The sequence below is a fragment of the Equus caballus genome, chromosome 17 (genome assembly GCF_041296265.1).
Source record: "Equus caballus isolate H_3958 breed thoroughbred chromosome 17, TB-T2T, whole genome shotgun sequence".
Lineage (NCBI taxonomy): Eukaryota > Metazoa > Chordata > Mammalia > Perissodactyla > Equidae > Equus > Equus caballus.
In genome coordinates this window covers 70,926,344-70,941,535 of record NC_091700.1, presented here as the reverse complement: position 1 = coordinate 70,941,535, position 15,192 = coordinate 70,926,344, and the positions used below count along the sequence as shown (strand labels likewise).

Below are 15,192 nucleotides of genomic sequence, written 5' to 3'. Positions count from 1 at the left end.
GGCAGCGTCCCACATGCCACAACTAGAGGAACCCACAACGAAGAATACACAACTATGTACCGGGGGGCTTTGGGGAGAAAAAGGAAAAAATAAAATCTTTAAAAAAAAAAAAAAAAAAAAGAATTATCCAAACCAGCCTGTCCTAAACTGTTTACTCTGCCTTTCCTACAGGAACCCCAATAAAGGCTGTGGCCTAGACTTTGCCCTCACTTCTGCTTCTGCCTCCACATCAAAATCTGACGCTTCTCACATGGCCCTGTGTGGTATGACCCACCCCTTCCTCTCGGGAAATGTAAGTAATAAAAATCTTCTTTTAATGGCATTGACCCATCTATGTCATCACTCAGTCATCTCCATAAATTAAAATCCCACAGGTATAATTTTACAACAGTAAGGCTGTGTGAGGATTAACTTGGTAAAACTTCTAAAGAATTTAGCAGAATGTCTGGCACATAGGAAGAGCATTGTGAGTGTTAGTATTACTATTAATATAACTTCCCATTGAACTTGGAATAAAATTCAAAGTCCTTACTTACTTGAGGTTCTTAAGGGCCCTGCCTCTGCCTCTTCCTCCGACTCAGCCCTCATTACTCTTCCTCTAGCCAGGGCTGGCTTCATGGTCCTGCGACCTGTGCAGCGGCACACAGCCCATGCTCAGAAGGACACTAATTGGTTTAATGCTGTACTGTTGCTATCCTGAAATTCTTAATATATTGTCAATTTTCATTTTGCACTGGGCCCCACAAATCACATAGCCAGTCCTGCTGCTAACACACTAAGGTCCAGCCCCACCACCCTTCTTTTGGCTCTTTATACAGTTCAAATTCTTCCCCATCTCTGCCTGAAATCATCCTTGCCTTCCTCTTCATTTGATTTAACTCCTCTACATTCTCAGCTTAAATATCCTCCTCTCAGAAAGGCTTTCCTGGAGCATCCTTGTCCCCCTCCTCTCACCCTCTACTTATCTTAGCCCCTTGCTTGTTCCTTTATAGGAAGGACATAGTATGTGGTTGGATTCGAACCTGTCTTTCTCACTAGAACCAAGAGTGTAACTTCCACGAGGGTGGGGACTGTATCTGACTTATTGACTCTGATATCCTCAGCATCTAGCACAAACCCTGACACGTAGTAGTCTCTCCACAAATATCTGTTGATTTGTAAACTTAGGGCCTGGTTTAGATAAAATAATTATACTACCTGGGAAATTTTCTGGCCTCATGGCAGCTGATCATTCCCTTGGTCCCATCACTACTCTGTGAACCTTTCTCTAAATATCTTTTATCATAGGATGTTGCATTGTTTATATGGCTAACTCTATGTTCTCTGAATTTCAGAGAGCGCAAAAAATCTACATATGATCTCTCCTCTCTAATCCCTGGCTGAAACTTGAATTACACATACAGAGATCAGATGTAAGAAGGTTAGGCGGTCCTTACGTTGCCTAAGAGGATGGTAAAGGTAAAGATTAATATTATCCTTTGAAGTTAAGGATACACAGTGTAACTTCTTGAGGTACCACTTAAAGAAGAGCAGAGGATTAGGGCATAATTTTCAAACTAATAGGACAGAAAAGTAGAATCATAAAATAGTCTAAAGGAAGACAAAAATGGGCAGAAAAGGAACAGATGTAACAAACAGGAAGCTCATAAGAAGGTGTTAGATTTATATCTACATATGTCAGTAATTATTTTATATATAATAGCTTAAAGGCTCAAGTTGAAGGGCAAAGATCTTCAAACTAGGTTTAAAAAAACTGAACTATACACTGTTTAACTTAAGAATGATAAGTTTGAAAGGAAATATTTAAAAATATATATCATACAACACTAAAAGAAGTCTGATATAGCTATTTAATATCAGAAAAATAGATTTTAAGACATTAATAAAAAAGAATAGTTTCAATGATAACATTCACTCTGGCAGGAAGATAAAAGATATCTAAATATGTAGATCCCAAATCTTATGGCCTCAAAGACAATGGCAAAATTTGACAGAACTGTGAGGAGTATATAGATACATCCACTATTGAAGTAGGAGATTTTATCATAATGCTCTTAGAAGTAAAATAAACACATGAGATTTTCCTGTGTGCTGGTCAGCAGCACACAGGAAAAGCATCCTGCCAACAACCATGTGAACTTGGAAGCAGATTCTTGCCCGGTGAGTCTCAAGATGACTGCAGCTTTGTGACAAACTCTGAGCCAGGGGACCCAGCGAGGCTGTGGCCAGGCTCCAGATCCACAGAAACTGTGAGATAATATTATTTTAAGCCTTAAGTTTTGTGATAACTTGTTACCCAGCAATAGAGAATACAAATGTAAACCAGGCTAGACTGTCTGTTAACCCAGAACCACAGCTCTCTCCCAGGACTGAAAATGAAGCTTCTCAGGATCCCTTTTCCTAAAGAGTCCTGGTTTGTTACCCAGTGTGTGGAAGTCGCATGAGATTGAAGGCATAAGTGATCTCACCCAGAATGAAGGTTTTCAAACCCACTCCCCCCATGGCCTTCCCCATCTCTATTGGAGGAATTCATCCTTGTATTTGCCAGCCCAAAACCCTTGGAGTTTTTTGTTTTTCTTTTTCTAACACAGTACCATCCAAATCCATAAAGAAATCCTGATAGCTGTATTTTTAGAATATATTCCAAATCTGACCATTTTTACCATCTCCACTGCTATCCTGCTGGTCCAATTCCTCGTTATCTCTTACCTGGATTACTGAATAGTTTAATTCATCTTCCCTGGCATCTACATGTTATCTTACTCTCTGTATGCCAGAGTGATGCTTTTAAAAATAAGTCAGAACATGAACTCTGCTGCCCAAAACCATGAGCAGCTCCCATTCTGGCGTAAAATCACTGTCCTCTCTGTGGCCCACAGTGCCCCACACCATCTTGCCCTGTCACCTTTCTGACCTCATCTCTACTACTTTGCTCCTTGTTTCCTCTGCTTACAGCCACACTGGCCTCTATGCTCTTCCTCAAACACACCAGGCATAATCTGCTTCAAGTCTTGGCACAAGCTGTTCCTGCTTTTCCAGCAGCCTTTCTTGAAGGAGGTTTTGCAAATCACCTGGAGGGCTGATTCAGCAGGTCTGGTGGGGCCTGAGAACCTGCATTTCTAATAAGTTCCCAAGAGATGCTGCTTCTGCTACTCCTGCTGCTGCTGATGGTATAGGGATCACACTTTGAGAACCACTCCCGTAGGGCATCCATTCCCCTAGGGCATCCACTGTATGCAATATATTAAATTGTCTCCCATGCATCTAGAAGGATAATTGCTATATACCGTCCCAGGGAGATTGTGAAAATCATCACTAACACCATTTGTGTTCTATAGAACTCCCGGTGAAAGAGGCCGTGAAACAGCCTTACGACTCACTCTCTCTTCATCTCCAGGTGTCAACTCCTTAATGAAATCTACCCAGATGACCCCATTTAATGGAGTGCCCTCTCCCCAGCTCCATTTTCTCAACTCACCTTACTCTGATTTTTCCTTTTTCTCCCACAGTGCTTAGGATCTAACATACTGTGATTTACTTACTTGTTTATTGTTTATTGTCTCTCTCTCCCCCAACTGGAACGTAAAATCCAAGATGGAGGAGTCTTTGTTTTTTTATCCTAAGGGCTAAACAGACTTTTTTGAATATAACGAAATATTTGAATTGAAAATGAAATCAAATCCTTTAATTTCCTCAGAATATAAACTCATTTTTTAAAAAAGTACTAACATAATTACATGTGTTCACAGGAAGAGAACACAATAATGGGAAAAAGAGACTTGAGATCCGTTAAACCTGGATTCAAAAGACACCTTCACTATTTACTAGCTAAATATTTCCACGAGGTCATATCCACCTCTCCAGCTCAGTGTCTTTATTTTTTAAATGGTGTAAGAGTAGATGATTGTTCAAATTAGACAAATGTATACAAAATACCCAGCACAGTTAGTCACTAAAGAAGTGCTCAAAAAATATAACTTCTCTTTTGATGTCTCACCTCCTAGTCTAGCTCACATTTCATTTAAAATGCAAGTTACTTAAATGCCGATTCTTTAGTTTTAGATAGAATTATCATGTAAAGGCACACTTTAAATAAAAATCTCTAACGACCGGAGGTAGAACTCTATTTTAAAACTTAACACTGGGGCCAGCCCAGTGGCGTAGTGGTTAATTTCGTGCACTCTGCTTCGGTGGCCCAGGGTTCGCAGATTTGGATCCCAGGTGCAGACCTAGCACTGCTTGTCAAGCCACGTTGTGGCAGCATCCCACATAAAATAGAGGAAGATTGGCACAGGTGTTAGCTCAGGGACAATCTTCCTCAAGCAAAAAGAAGAAGATTGGCAACCAATGTTGGCTCAGGGCCATTCTTCCTCACAAAAATAAATAAATAAATAAATAAATAAAATCTAACATTAAAACCTTTGCCTAACCTTTCCATAGTACCTTCAGGTAAAAAGTTTTCCAACATTTATCAAATGTAATATAGAATTATAATACTTTGCTATTTACTGATCTGAGAAAATATTCAAATTCAACCCCATAAAATATTAAAATCTCCACTGACAGTGTTCATCCATAAATGTGTTTTTGGGCATGAGGCTACTTGAGTTCCTATGGCCTTTCTAATAAATAGGATATAAACCTCAGTGCAAAACTAAAGCCTCACATTTCTTATCAGAACTATTGTTAGAGAAAAAAAGAAGTTTTACAAATGTGACTATTCTGTCTACCTGCCTTTGATATAAATGCCCTGTATAAGAACATAGCAACGATAACTACTCTTACAATTGTAGGGAAACATAGATATGGTATTTCTACTGTTCATGCTGCACATTCATGCGCGACCTGATATTGCTGAAATAATCTTTATTTCTGAACATTCCAAAACAGCAGTGTACACAGTAACAAATAGTAAGTCATATACCATAAGAAAGCATTCATTAGTGCAAATGGGTTTTGTAAAAGGTCTATCAAAAAGATTTATTTGCTTTAAAATGCATTCATTTCCAGAAGCATTGTTAATAAAACATTACAGTTTCATCCTCTGTAATAAAGTATTGAAAATCAATTGTGGTACAGTAGCAAACATTGCAGGTGTTAAGTGCAATGAGCTTATGATGCCATTATAAATAGGAAACCCATGTATGACAATAAATTAACAATGAAAAAGACAAGACCATTGAACTCTGCTGTCTATCTCCTTGCAATGCTTCAGATTATGTTGTGCTCATTCAACATAAAATTATGTCTCTCAAATTGCATGGTGGATTTTTGCTGATATATCCCTAGAGCTAAAAAAATAGTACCTTACCACAAAAATATTTTTATGGCACAAAATTTAAGTTGTTCCATAGTGGTTCACATAGGTGTAAAAAGAAATAGGCACAAAAAATAAAATTCCTGTAAACTATAAAAAAGTAAATCTCAAAGCATACGTTATAGAACCTAGTTGTAAATATGCAATGTATTAAAATACAGAACATGTAATGGGAAGAAGTTTAGAACATGTAAGTAAATCCAACAAGTTACTTTAAAAAACTCATATGGCAAAGAAAGCATTATTGATACATCTCAATTCTCTCAAAAAGTATTCAGGTACATAGCAGGTCTACAAAAACTTCCTAGATCTAAGTGTCAGAATACTGCAACCATGAATTTGAGAATGTTGCAGTATCTCAGGCAAATATTTAAGTGCAATAATTAGTCTCTGGTGATTGGTCCATTGAAAAACAATGCAGTAAATATGTTAAAATGCAAAAGGGAAAGAATATCCCGACATCCACTGCTACCCAGCCAGCTGGGTAACACAACCCTCATTTCCACTTCTTTCCCACTCTTTAAGGGTACAAAAAACTGCATCAGTAGCAACCATCTCTCCAGTTTCCATCCCTCAGAGTGCTGAGTGAAGACAGAGGCTTTGGAGGCTGAAGGAAACTATAAAAGGATGAAAAAAGGAAACAGCTCGTTAATAATCCCATGAGACATCACATACTGTGATCCACTCTCCCGTACAACTCCTCCACTCCAGCAGTGACAGCCTCTTGGCACTTCCCCAAGTGTACCTGTGTTTCTGGGCATTCAACACGCTCATCTGCTGACACCCAGTTCTCAGTGCCGTGACACCCAGCCCAGTGCCACGCACATTGTATGTGCACAAGTGAACTTGCAACATAAGTGAAAAACGATCAAAGGCTTAGTGTAGAAATTTTAAAATCAGGAAGAAAAAGATAAACTCCTCAATAGAAAAATGGACTAAAAAACATAAATGGTTACTTCACTGAATTCAAGTAGTAAATTAACTTGAAGAAATTTTTCACCTTATAAAAAAATCAAAGATTTGCCTATCATATTGGCAAAGAATTTAAAAAGAATAATACCCAGTGAGTGCCTAAGTTTGGGGGAACAGATCCTCTCAGAGAGTCTGGCAGTGACCACCTTTCCAGGAGGTGAGTTTGGAGACCTGTATCCGAGGGGAAATGGATGGGCCACAATAACCCATGTACCTTTAATAATGGGATTCTATTCAGCCATGGACACAACAACACAGCCCTGCGTTCACTGGGGAGAATAAGCCACGATTTACTGAATAAACACGCACCAAAAGGAAGTCTATCTGGGTAGCAGGATTATGGGTCTGCCTTTATTTACTTTTCTGTGTTTTTCAATAGGTTCTGAATTTGTTTTTGATCTGAGCACCTATTCTAATCAGGAAATAAAAAGTGAAACTGTATATATACTGACACATAAAGAAAGAAACATGACTTGTTCCCACATCCCTTTCAATCTTTCACTACGGTTCCCTCGCTCTCCTCCTTCATATCCAAATTTCTTGGAAGAGTCGTCCCTATTTCCTGCTTCCACTGTCTCATCTTCCAAATTCTCCTCAACCCACTGTTACGGAATTTTTTTAACCTCAAACACTCCAGAATATCTAGTGTAAGAAGGGGACATGAGCTCATCCAATACGTGCCCCACAAATAATCTGGGATTTTGAAAAATAAAGAAATTCTACCTGGACCATACTGAACTTACCAACATAAGCTAATAAAGCTCCAGCTAAATATTACTAAGATGCTTTTCAAACCATGAGTGTGGGGGGAGGGTGTGCGTGTGTATACATGCATATGCCTAACACATTTTTGCTCATGTTGATCAAGAGTTATTGATTCAACAAATACTTGCAGTCCTGTCCTGCACTGGGCGTAGTTCTTGGCATTGGGGATAAATAGCAGTGAACCAAAGAATCAACTACCCCTTCACGAGGCTTACATTCCAGTGGGGAGAGTCTGACCAGAAACTAATAGATAAATAGAATACACAGTCCATCAGATGGTGATAAATGCTAGGGCGAAAAAAACGGAGAAAGGGAAGGGGAACTGTCACAGGAGTTACAATTTTGGACAGACATGTCACCTGAGCAAAGACCTGAAGGGGCAGGGGGCAGGCTGTGCCAATAACATGGGGGAAGGAAAATATGAAAGCTCTGGAGATGGCACTTACCTGGTAAATTACAGCAAAAGCAAGCAGTGCCCAGGAGCGAAGTGATGGCGGAGGAAGGGAAGGGTGATGCGAGGGAAGGGGACCTGACCACACAGGGACACCCCCACCCCGTCACTTTCCAGAGGAAGGAGGACACAAGGCAGGCCATAAAGGGTGGCATGGCCTACTAGGGTTAGACTGAGACAAAGGAAAAGTCAGGATGGTTCCAGGAGCAGTTTCTAATTTCAAACTGCAAATAAAGTTAATGCAGACCAACGAACAAAGATTCTTACCTCCTAACGGGTTGTGCAATTTTGCTTCGAGGCAGGTTACTCCCATTTATTGCCAAAGAAGGTCTTGGAAGTGCGCTGCGGCCCATGATCCCAGAAGCAGCAGCTTTGTTTGGCGTGGGGATGCCCGTGTTGGAATGTAACTGTAAGCCGTTGGATAAAGGCATGTTACTGCTGCCTTGAACGGTTGGACTCACGTACGCTGTGGCTTTAAGAGGCTGTCGGACAGACACTGGGAAATGTCCCACGCTGTGGATTCTGTGTTGAAGCTGTCCTGGTGATGGAACTAGAAGAGAAAACGACATGCACGTGAGAGAAAAGCCCTACTGCTCTCTAAATCTGTGTTATATTAAAAAAAAAGCTGATATTGCTTCAAAGAGTAATATGTATGTATATAGAAGTAGATAAATGAAATAAGGGCTCCAGACAGCATTTAGTCCTGGAAAATTCTAATTTCTGACAAGACAGTCTCCTACTCTGTCAATCAGCAACAGTTCTGAGTGCCTAACTATATTTAGAACCCATTTCTAAGAAAAACCTCCTTTCCTTTAACAAATTTGATCATCTCTGTGATCGCACAGGGCAATTCTTCCTTGCCTGCTTGCAAGACAGGATTTCTTGATGGTTGCTTTGGGGATGGTTTCATGAAAATCAAACAAAGGGACAATTTAATAGCTGTAATTATAGAAAGGAAGACAGAGGTGACATCGGTAGGTACAAACAGCTTACATATAGATGTATTTCTTAAATAATTTTCATCACGACATTTAGCTATCTCATAGGCTTGGTGGAAAGATTAAATGAGTTAATCTACACATAAAGCCTCATAATGGCACCTGGCACTTAGTAAGCACTCAGCAAGTGCCAGCTATTATTACCTTGATAACAACAGCAAAATCTGTAAAACGAAGGGAGCACTCGGGGTTAAAAACCCATAAAAACTTCATCAATGTACTGGCCTAACATTGTGTATCATTTCCCATTAAAAAACACTGAACAGTTGGGCAGTAATTTTTCAATTTTATAATCCTTTTCTCCAAGGGAAAAAATTTAATCATAAATTTAACGGAAACTTAGGGACAACCTCTGCCTGCTCTTTATTAATGACTCTAGCCTTTGCTGCCTGGTACTTGAGATTCAGTTAGACAGGAACATACCTTGTTTTCTAGAACAGCCTAACTGATTTGAACTTGCTTAGCCATAAAATATACAATAAATATCTTTTTGAAATAAAAATAGGAGAAGGAAAGACAAAAAATGTCTATGGTTTTATTTACTATCTCTTGAAAACATTTCCTTAAAACATCAGTTTTGCTCAAGTATACATGAGGTGAAATCAACACAGGAACGCTGATGTATGCGTGGAGTAGTCAAAAACTTCTATGAAAGATAAGGTCTAGGTAAGATTCTGCTAGAGTTAGGTTCCCATCAAGTTCTGGGGACACAGTGAACTTCTGTTGGTTGACAAATCATCTCTAAGATCCTTTCCAACCAATTCTACAACTCCTTAATTTAGTAGCTTCTAATTATGAGTATTTCAATATATTGGCTTATCAGCTGGAACAAATGTACCATACTAATGCAAGAATGTTAACAATAGAAGAAACTAGAAGTGGGGGTATTTGGAACTCTATTTCTTGCTCAATTTTTCTATAAACCTAAAACTGCTAAAAAAAAATAATAAAGTCTATTAATTTTAAAAAATATATAAATTTGGCCCTATTTCTTTTGAAACATAATATACATACAGTACATAAATGTTAAGTCTAGGGTGCAATGAAATTTCAGTGAGCACACTCATGTAAACATTATCCATATCAAGATATAAAACATTACCACCACCTCAGAAGGCTCTCTTATGCCCCCTAGTGAATACCCCCCAAAGACAAGTGTTATTCTCACTTTTATCACCATTGGTTGGGTTATTCCTATTTTGAACTTCATATAAATGGAATTATGTAGTATGTTCTCTTTTGTGTCTAGCTTCTTTCATGAAACATGTTTCTGAGATTTATCTGTTGATGCATTGCCAAGTAGTATTCCATTGTATGAAAGTCACAATCTATACTCCTGATGATGAAAAGCTGGGTTATTCCCAGTTTGGGGTTTTACGAACATTCTTAAATATGTGTTGGTGTTCATATTTACTCATTTTATCAGATATATTCCAAATTCTATAACTATTAGGATAAATGAAGTTAGCAAAATCACTGACTACAACATCAAAATACAAAAGTAAACTACTAATAAACACCAGCAAACTGTGAAAATGTGCAAAAATGTGAAAAAAATACTATTTACCAAAAACAATTTATTTTAAAAATCAGATACTTAGGAATAACCTTAACTATAGATCTATAAAACGTGTATACAGAAAGCTACAAAACTTCACTGAGAGATGTGAAACAAAATCTAAATAAGTGAAGGAAAGTTCCCTGTTAATGAATTAGAAGACCTAATATTGTTAAGATACTAAGTCTCCTAAAATTTATCTACAGAGTCAATGAAATCCCAATGACTATCATTTGAAATGAAATTACAGAATAGTTATTTAGGAAAATAATTCTATTATCTCTCCTATACACAAAATAGATAACCACCCTTGATTTTAAAAAAAGTAGATAAGAAAAACTAGTTAAAATTAATAGACATAATCCTAATTTTACAAACGAGAAAACAAGAATCAGAAAGAATATATAATCAGAAAGAATATAATCTTGCCCAAGAGCTTATGATTAAGACCCAAACTCAAGTTTTTGACTTAAATCCTGTGTTCTTCCTTCTACATCATGCTGCCTTTCCAACTTTATCTTTGTTCTTTACAGAAAGTAAACTGGTCCAGAACTAGGAATCTTCATGCTATAAACTCAATGTTTAACTATTTGCTGGGAATGCTTAGGAATAAAAGCAAACGATGGCAGAATCCTAAGATTTGAAACAAGTTTATCACTGACCTTCTATTACACATTATCACTCTTCTCAAGTTTTTTCCTCTCATTATCCTTGGCTTACAAACAATGACTTTTCCATTTTTTTAATTTTTTTTACATTTATTAGTTGGAATTATATTGTAAAGAAGAATTTCCCTTCTTTATTTATTTACTCAATTAAGTATGAACCTATGGTTATTTATTTTATTCTATGGATTATAATCCTTTATTATTTTTTTTGTGGCTCAAATTGTCCCCGATTCGGTCACTGGGAGCTTCAAGTTGTCTCCTACATCTTTTTGACATGTTTCCATCATTTTTTGAGCACTTCCATCAAAACTGGCCATTCGGTGTAGTGTACATTCTATTCTATTCTGGGTTACATTTTTCTGGCACTCAAATCATGCTATTAACCCACACTGAGTTAGAGTTAACAAAAATTCCTAATCATTACCATATTTACCACTGTCAAACCATATTTTCCCATTCTACGCTTATACTATTGACTTTTGTACTCAAGTATACAACTGTATGTTTATCTCATGATAAATTTGGCCCATTGTCCTAACCTCCTGACATAAAATTAGTTAGCAGCCCTCTCAGCTTCCCACCATTAGTAAATTGCACTGGTTGTCTTCTGTGTCTTTACACAATCATTAATTCAAAGAATAACAGATCAAGCCCTAAGATACAACTCTATGGCATTCATTCATTCATTCATTCATTAAAACCTTTACTGAGAGCTCATTATGCACCAGGCAGCATGCTAGGTGCTGAGGACAGAAAATCAGATAAACTACGGTCCAAGCCCAGAGGGAGCTGACAATCTGTTATGGAAGATAAATATAACAACAGTAAAGTATGACACACTGAATTACAGAGGAAGGCACCAAAAATCTAATGCATTCTACACGTTTTGAGGGTACACAGGACAGTTTACTAGAGTCATCAGTGGAGGCTTTTCAGAAGGTGTGGTATTTGGCTGTACAATAATGGTAAATAGGAGTACACTGGATGAAGATGGGGACAGAAGAACAGCACGTGAGGGTCAGAATATAGTAGTGAAAAGCATAAACTCTGGGGTAAGCAGAGCTGTTTCCATCTCTATTCCTTCACCTGCATGGCCTTCGGCAAACGTTTACTTAACCTATAAAACTGTTTCCTCATCTGCGAAATGGGAACAACAACAGAAACCACCTCATGGGGTTGTTGGCAGAACTAAATAAGATATGAATATAAATCAGTTAGCACAGTTCCTTGTGCAGAGTAAATGTCATCATTTTGTCTTTAGGAACTAAGACACTAAAAGAATGAAAGAACATCACATGTTGAGGAAATACCACTTGAGCCCCAAAACTGGATCCAAGGGAGAAGGGCTACAAACCACTCTGGGTGCAGCCTTAGATGTCCGGTTGAGGACTCTCGGCCAGCACACTCTGAACACACTGCAGGCTTCCCAGGTTTGGGCACCTCAGTAATGAGACTGGGACCTTGAGTCTGCCTCCCAGGGGTCAGTCTCAGACTTAACCCCTACTACCCATACAGACAGCAAGAGCAGGAATGGGGGGAAAGAACCTGGAACTACCGCATCCCCACCCAAAGTGAAAATACACAAACGCTAGACTTAATGCTCACTGCACTGCTCATTGCTCGGTAAAACGTACAGAGAATGAGTCACAGACCATGAGTACGCTGAAATGGAGTGGATAAATACTACTTTAGACACTCTAAAATATAACTTCATTTGTAGGGGGGGAAGCTATAGACTGGTGAAAAACAAGACCAAAGTAACAACTAGACAAAAGTGCTTTCTTCAGAGTAAAGGTATCAAGTAGATACCTAGGAAGAGGTAGATCTGCAAAGAAAATAGATTATTTTTGTAGGACGAGTGGACAAATTAATCACCATTTAGTGCTTCTACTGCTATCCTGGGATATAAAGGATTACATATACAGTCATGCATTGCTTAACAACACGGACATATTCTGAGAAATGTGTCGTCGGGTGATTGTGCTGCTGTGTGAACATCATAGAGTGTGCTTTCACAAACCTAGATGGTAGAGCCTACTACACATTGAGACGATATGGTACTAATCTTATGGGACCACTGTCATAAATGGGGTCCATCGTTGACTGAAACCTTCTTATGCGGCCTGTGACTGTAATTTACTAATTATTAATTGGTAACATGGGCACTGGTGAAAACACTACTCAATTGTAATGACAAAATACACACAAAAAAGTCACAAGACAAGGAAAAAAGTTTCCTGTAATGATCTTAAGAGAAAAAAAAGAAAAAAATGGAACAGCAAGATATACTTGTCATGGCATCACAACTAATTAAAAATTACAAAAAATTAAAAATTGCTAGACTTACTACAAGACTGTATTCTTGAAATTCCATTTCCAGCTCCATGCAAGCTTGAGTCAAAGCTCTGACTATTTCGCACGGTGACTGGAGAACTAATGTTGCTACTAACGGTGGTTGTACTTGGCATCCGAGCTAGATTAGGCATACTTCTTCGGAGCTTATCTAGAAGAGAAAAGAAGGTTACTAAGTTAAAAAGAGCAAATTTTATGCAAATTTTAACACTAGCTTTCAAAAGTAAATACTAATAGAAATCATATTTTGCTCAGTAAAAAATAAAAATTATCATGTGCATTATGAATTGTATAATAAGCTAATATAAGATTGATCTCCTGTACAGGAAAACACAGTATCTCCAGAAAGGTTTCACCAAATAGCCTGTTAAAAGAAAACACACATTGCGGTCAGCCCCATGGCCTAGTGGTTCAGTTTGTCACGTTCCGCTTCGGTGGCCTGGGTTCACAGGTTCAGATCCTGGGTGCAGATCTACACCACTCGTCAGCCATGCTGTGGCTATGACCCACATACAAAGTAGAGGAAGGAAGACTGGCACAGATGTTAGCTCAGGGCAAATCTTCCTCAGTAAAAAAAAAAAAAAGAAAGAAAACACATGTTCTATAAAAAGAGGTGAAGACCAGCTAATCAATTAGCTATTTGTTCTTATACAATAAGTGGATGAATGTGTATCAAAGCGATTTTAGAAAATAATACAGCCATTTAGTCTAAAAAAAAAAAAACCCTAGAAATTGTTACATGTTAATAAAAAAAACCTAGAAGACTCAAAACCAACACTTACTGAATGTTTTGCTGGCATATCAAAATGGAAGAAACTATTAAATTTAACTTAGGATGTTTTGAGAAATCCACTCATCACATCAACATGGCCACATTAACTTCTGGAAAGTTTTAACTCTCATGAGTATGCCACCAAACGTTTGGAGACTTGAAAAAGAGAGAATGCTTCCATTTCTTTCTCCTTGCTAAGGACATCTTCTGCCACCAAAGGGCAGCAGAGAGTCACACACAGATCTCAGTGTCGCTGAGATTTGAAATCAGCTGCAGGACTGCAACTCAATAAGACAGTTTCTCTCTATTAATACACATCCTCCAAAAACTAAAGTACGTACAGCAGGTCACTCAAGCTCAGAAAACAAAGGATATATCTGAATACTAAGCCAAAACCCATTCGACTTCAAAACCAGATTCATTTCTTTCTCCCCTTCACACACGGCTCCTTCTACATAACTTACATGTACTGATTTGTAGCCCTGTCCAGCCACTTACCTAATCCAGAAGTCTGGGGAATCTCCCAAGATTCACCTCCCTTCTTCACTCTTTACTCCAAATCCTGTCAATTCCGCCTCATAAATATTTAATGAATCTTCCACACCTTCTAGTTTGGACCTCATTATTTATCAACACATTTTCACAAAATCCTCTAAATTGGTCCAAGGCACCTTATCTTTTTCCTCCAATCCATCTTCCACACAGAACAAGTTCCACTCTTCCCAGAGAACAAACACACACCTACTCATCTCTTGTTTAAAAACCTCCAATTACTCTCCCTCACCTTCATCTGACAGCCCAAGGCATCAGCTCTACATACTTCTCCAGCCTTATCTCCTGCTACTCCCACCACTCAGCCTTCTCTCCGACCATAGTGGGCAAATGAAGTTCCCAAACACTCCACACTCTTTTGTACCCGTGAGCGTACTGGTCCCTCCACTTGGACACCCTTCCTCACTTTGTGGAATGAATGAATGAACAGGGGAACAAGTATTGACTGTGGGTGTACTAAACACCAGATGCTCTAGAAGACATTGGGGATACCACAGTGGATTAGGTATAGTCCCCCATTCTCACTGAGTTTATTGTCTAGACAAGTGTCTCTCAATCTTTTTTTCCCAGTATCAATCCTAAGGAGAAAAACTAAAATAAATTTAAAATTATATTGAGTTTGTCCAAAATGAGAGAAATTAAATATTAAAGAATAACATTTTGAAAGACTGGGTTAAACTCTGGAAGACCACAAAGCATTGTAATATCTCAGATGTTTTTTACCCCCCCCAATTCTATAGGATATTTTTATCTTTATTAATATGCACCCCAAAACACTAAAGTACAC

General features: G+C 38.3%; 1 protein-coding gene across 4 annotated transcripts in view; it reads right to left on the bottom strand.

The window, feature by feature from the left end:
• Positions 1 to 4,849: 4,849 nt before the first annotated feature.
• SLAIN1 (SLAIN motif family member 1) overlaps positions 4,850 to 15,192 on the bottom strand; it is a 56,416-nt gene continuing 46,073 nt past the window's right edge. For all 4 annotated transcript variants that reach the window (XM_023621712.2, XM_023621713.2, XM_014732149.3 and 1 more), the window contains 3 exons: positions 13,077 to 13,232; positions 7,773 to 8,055; positions 4,850 to 5,934 (listed from right to left, as the gene is read on the bottom strand). In XM_023621712.2, coding sequence (XP_023477480.1) covers positions 5,859 to 5,934; positions 7,773 to 8,055; positions 13,077 to 13,232 — 515 coding nt within the window. In that variant the 3' untranslated portion in view covers positions 4,850 to 5,858. The remainder of the gene's footprint in view (positions 5,935 to 7,772; positions 8,056 to 13,076; positions 13,233 to 15,192) is intronic.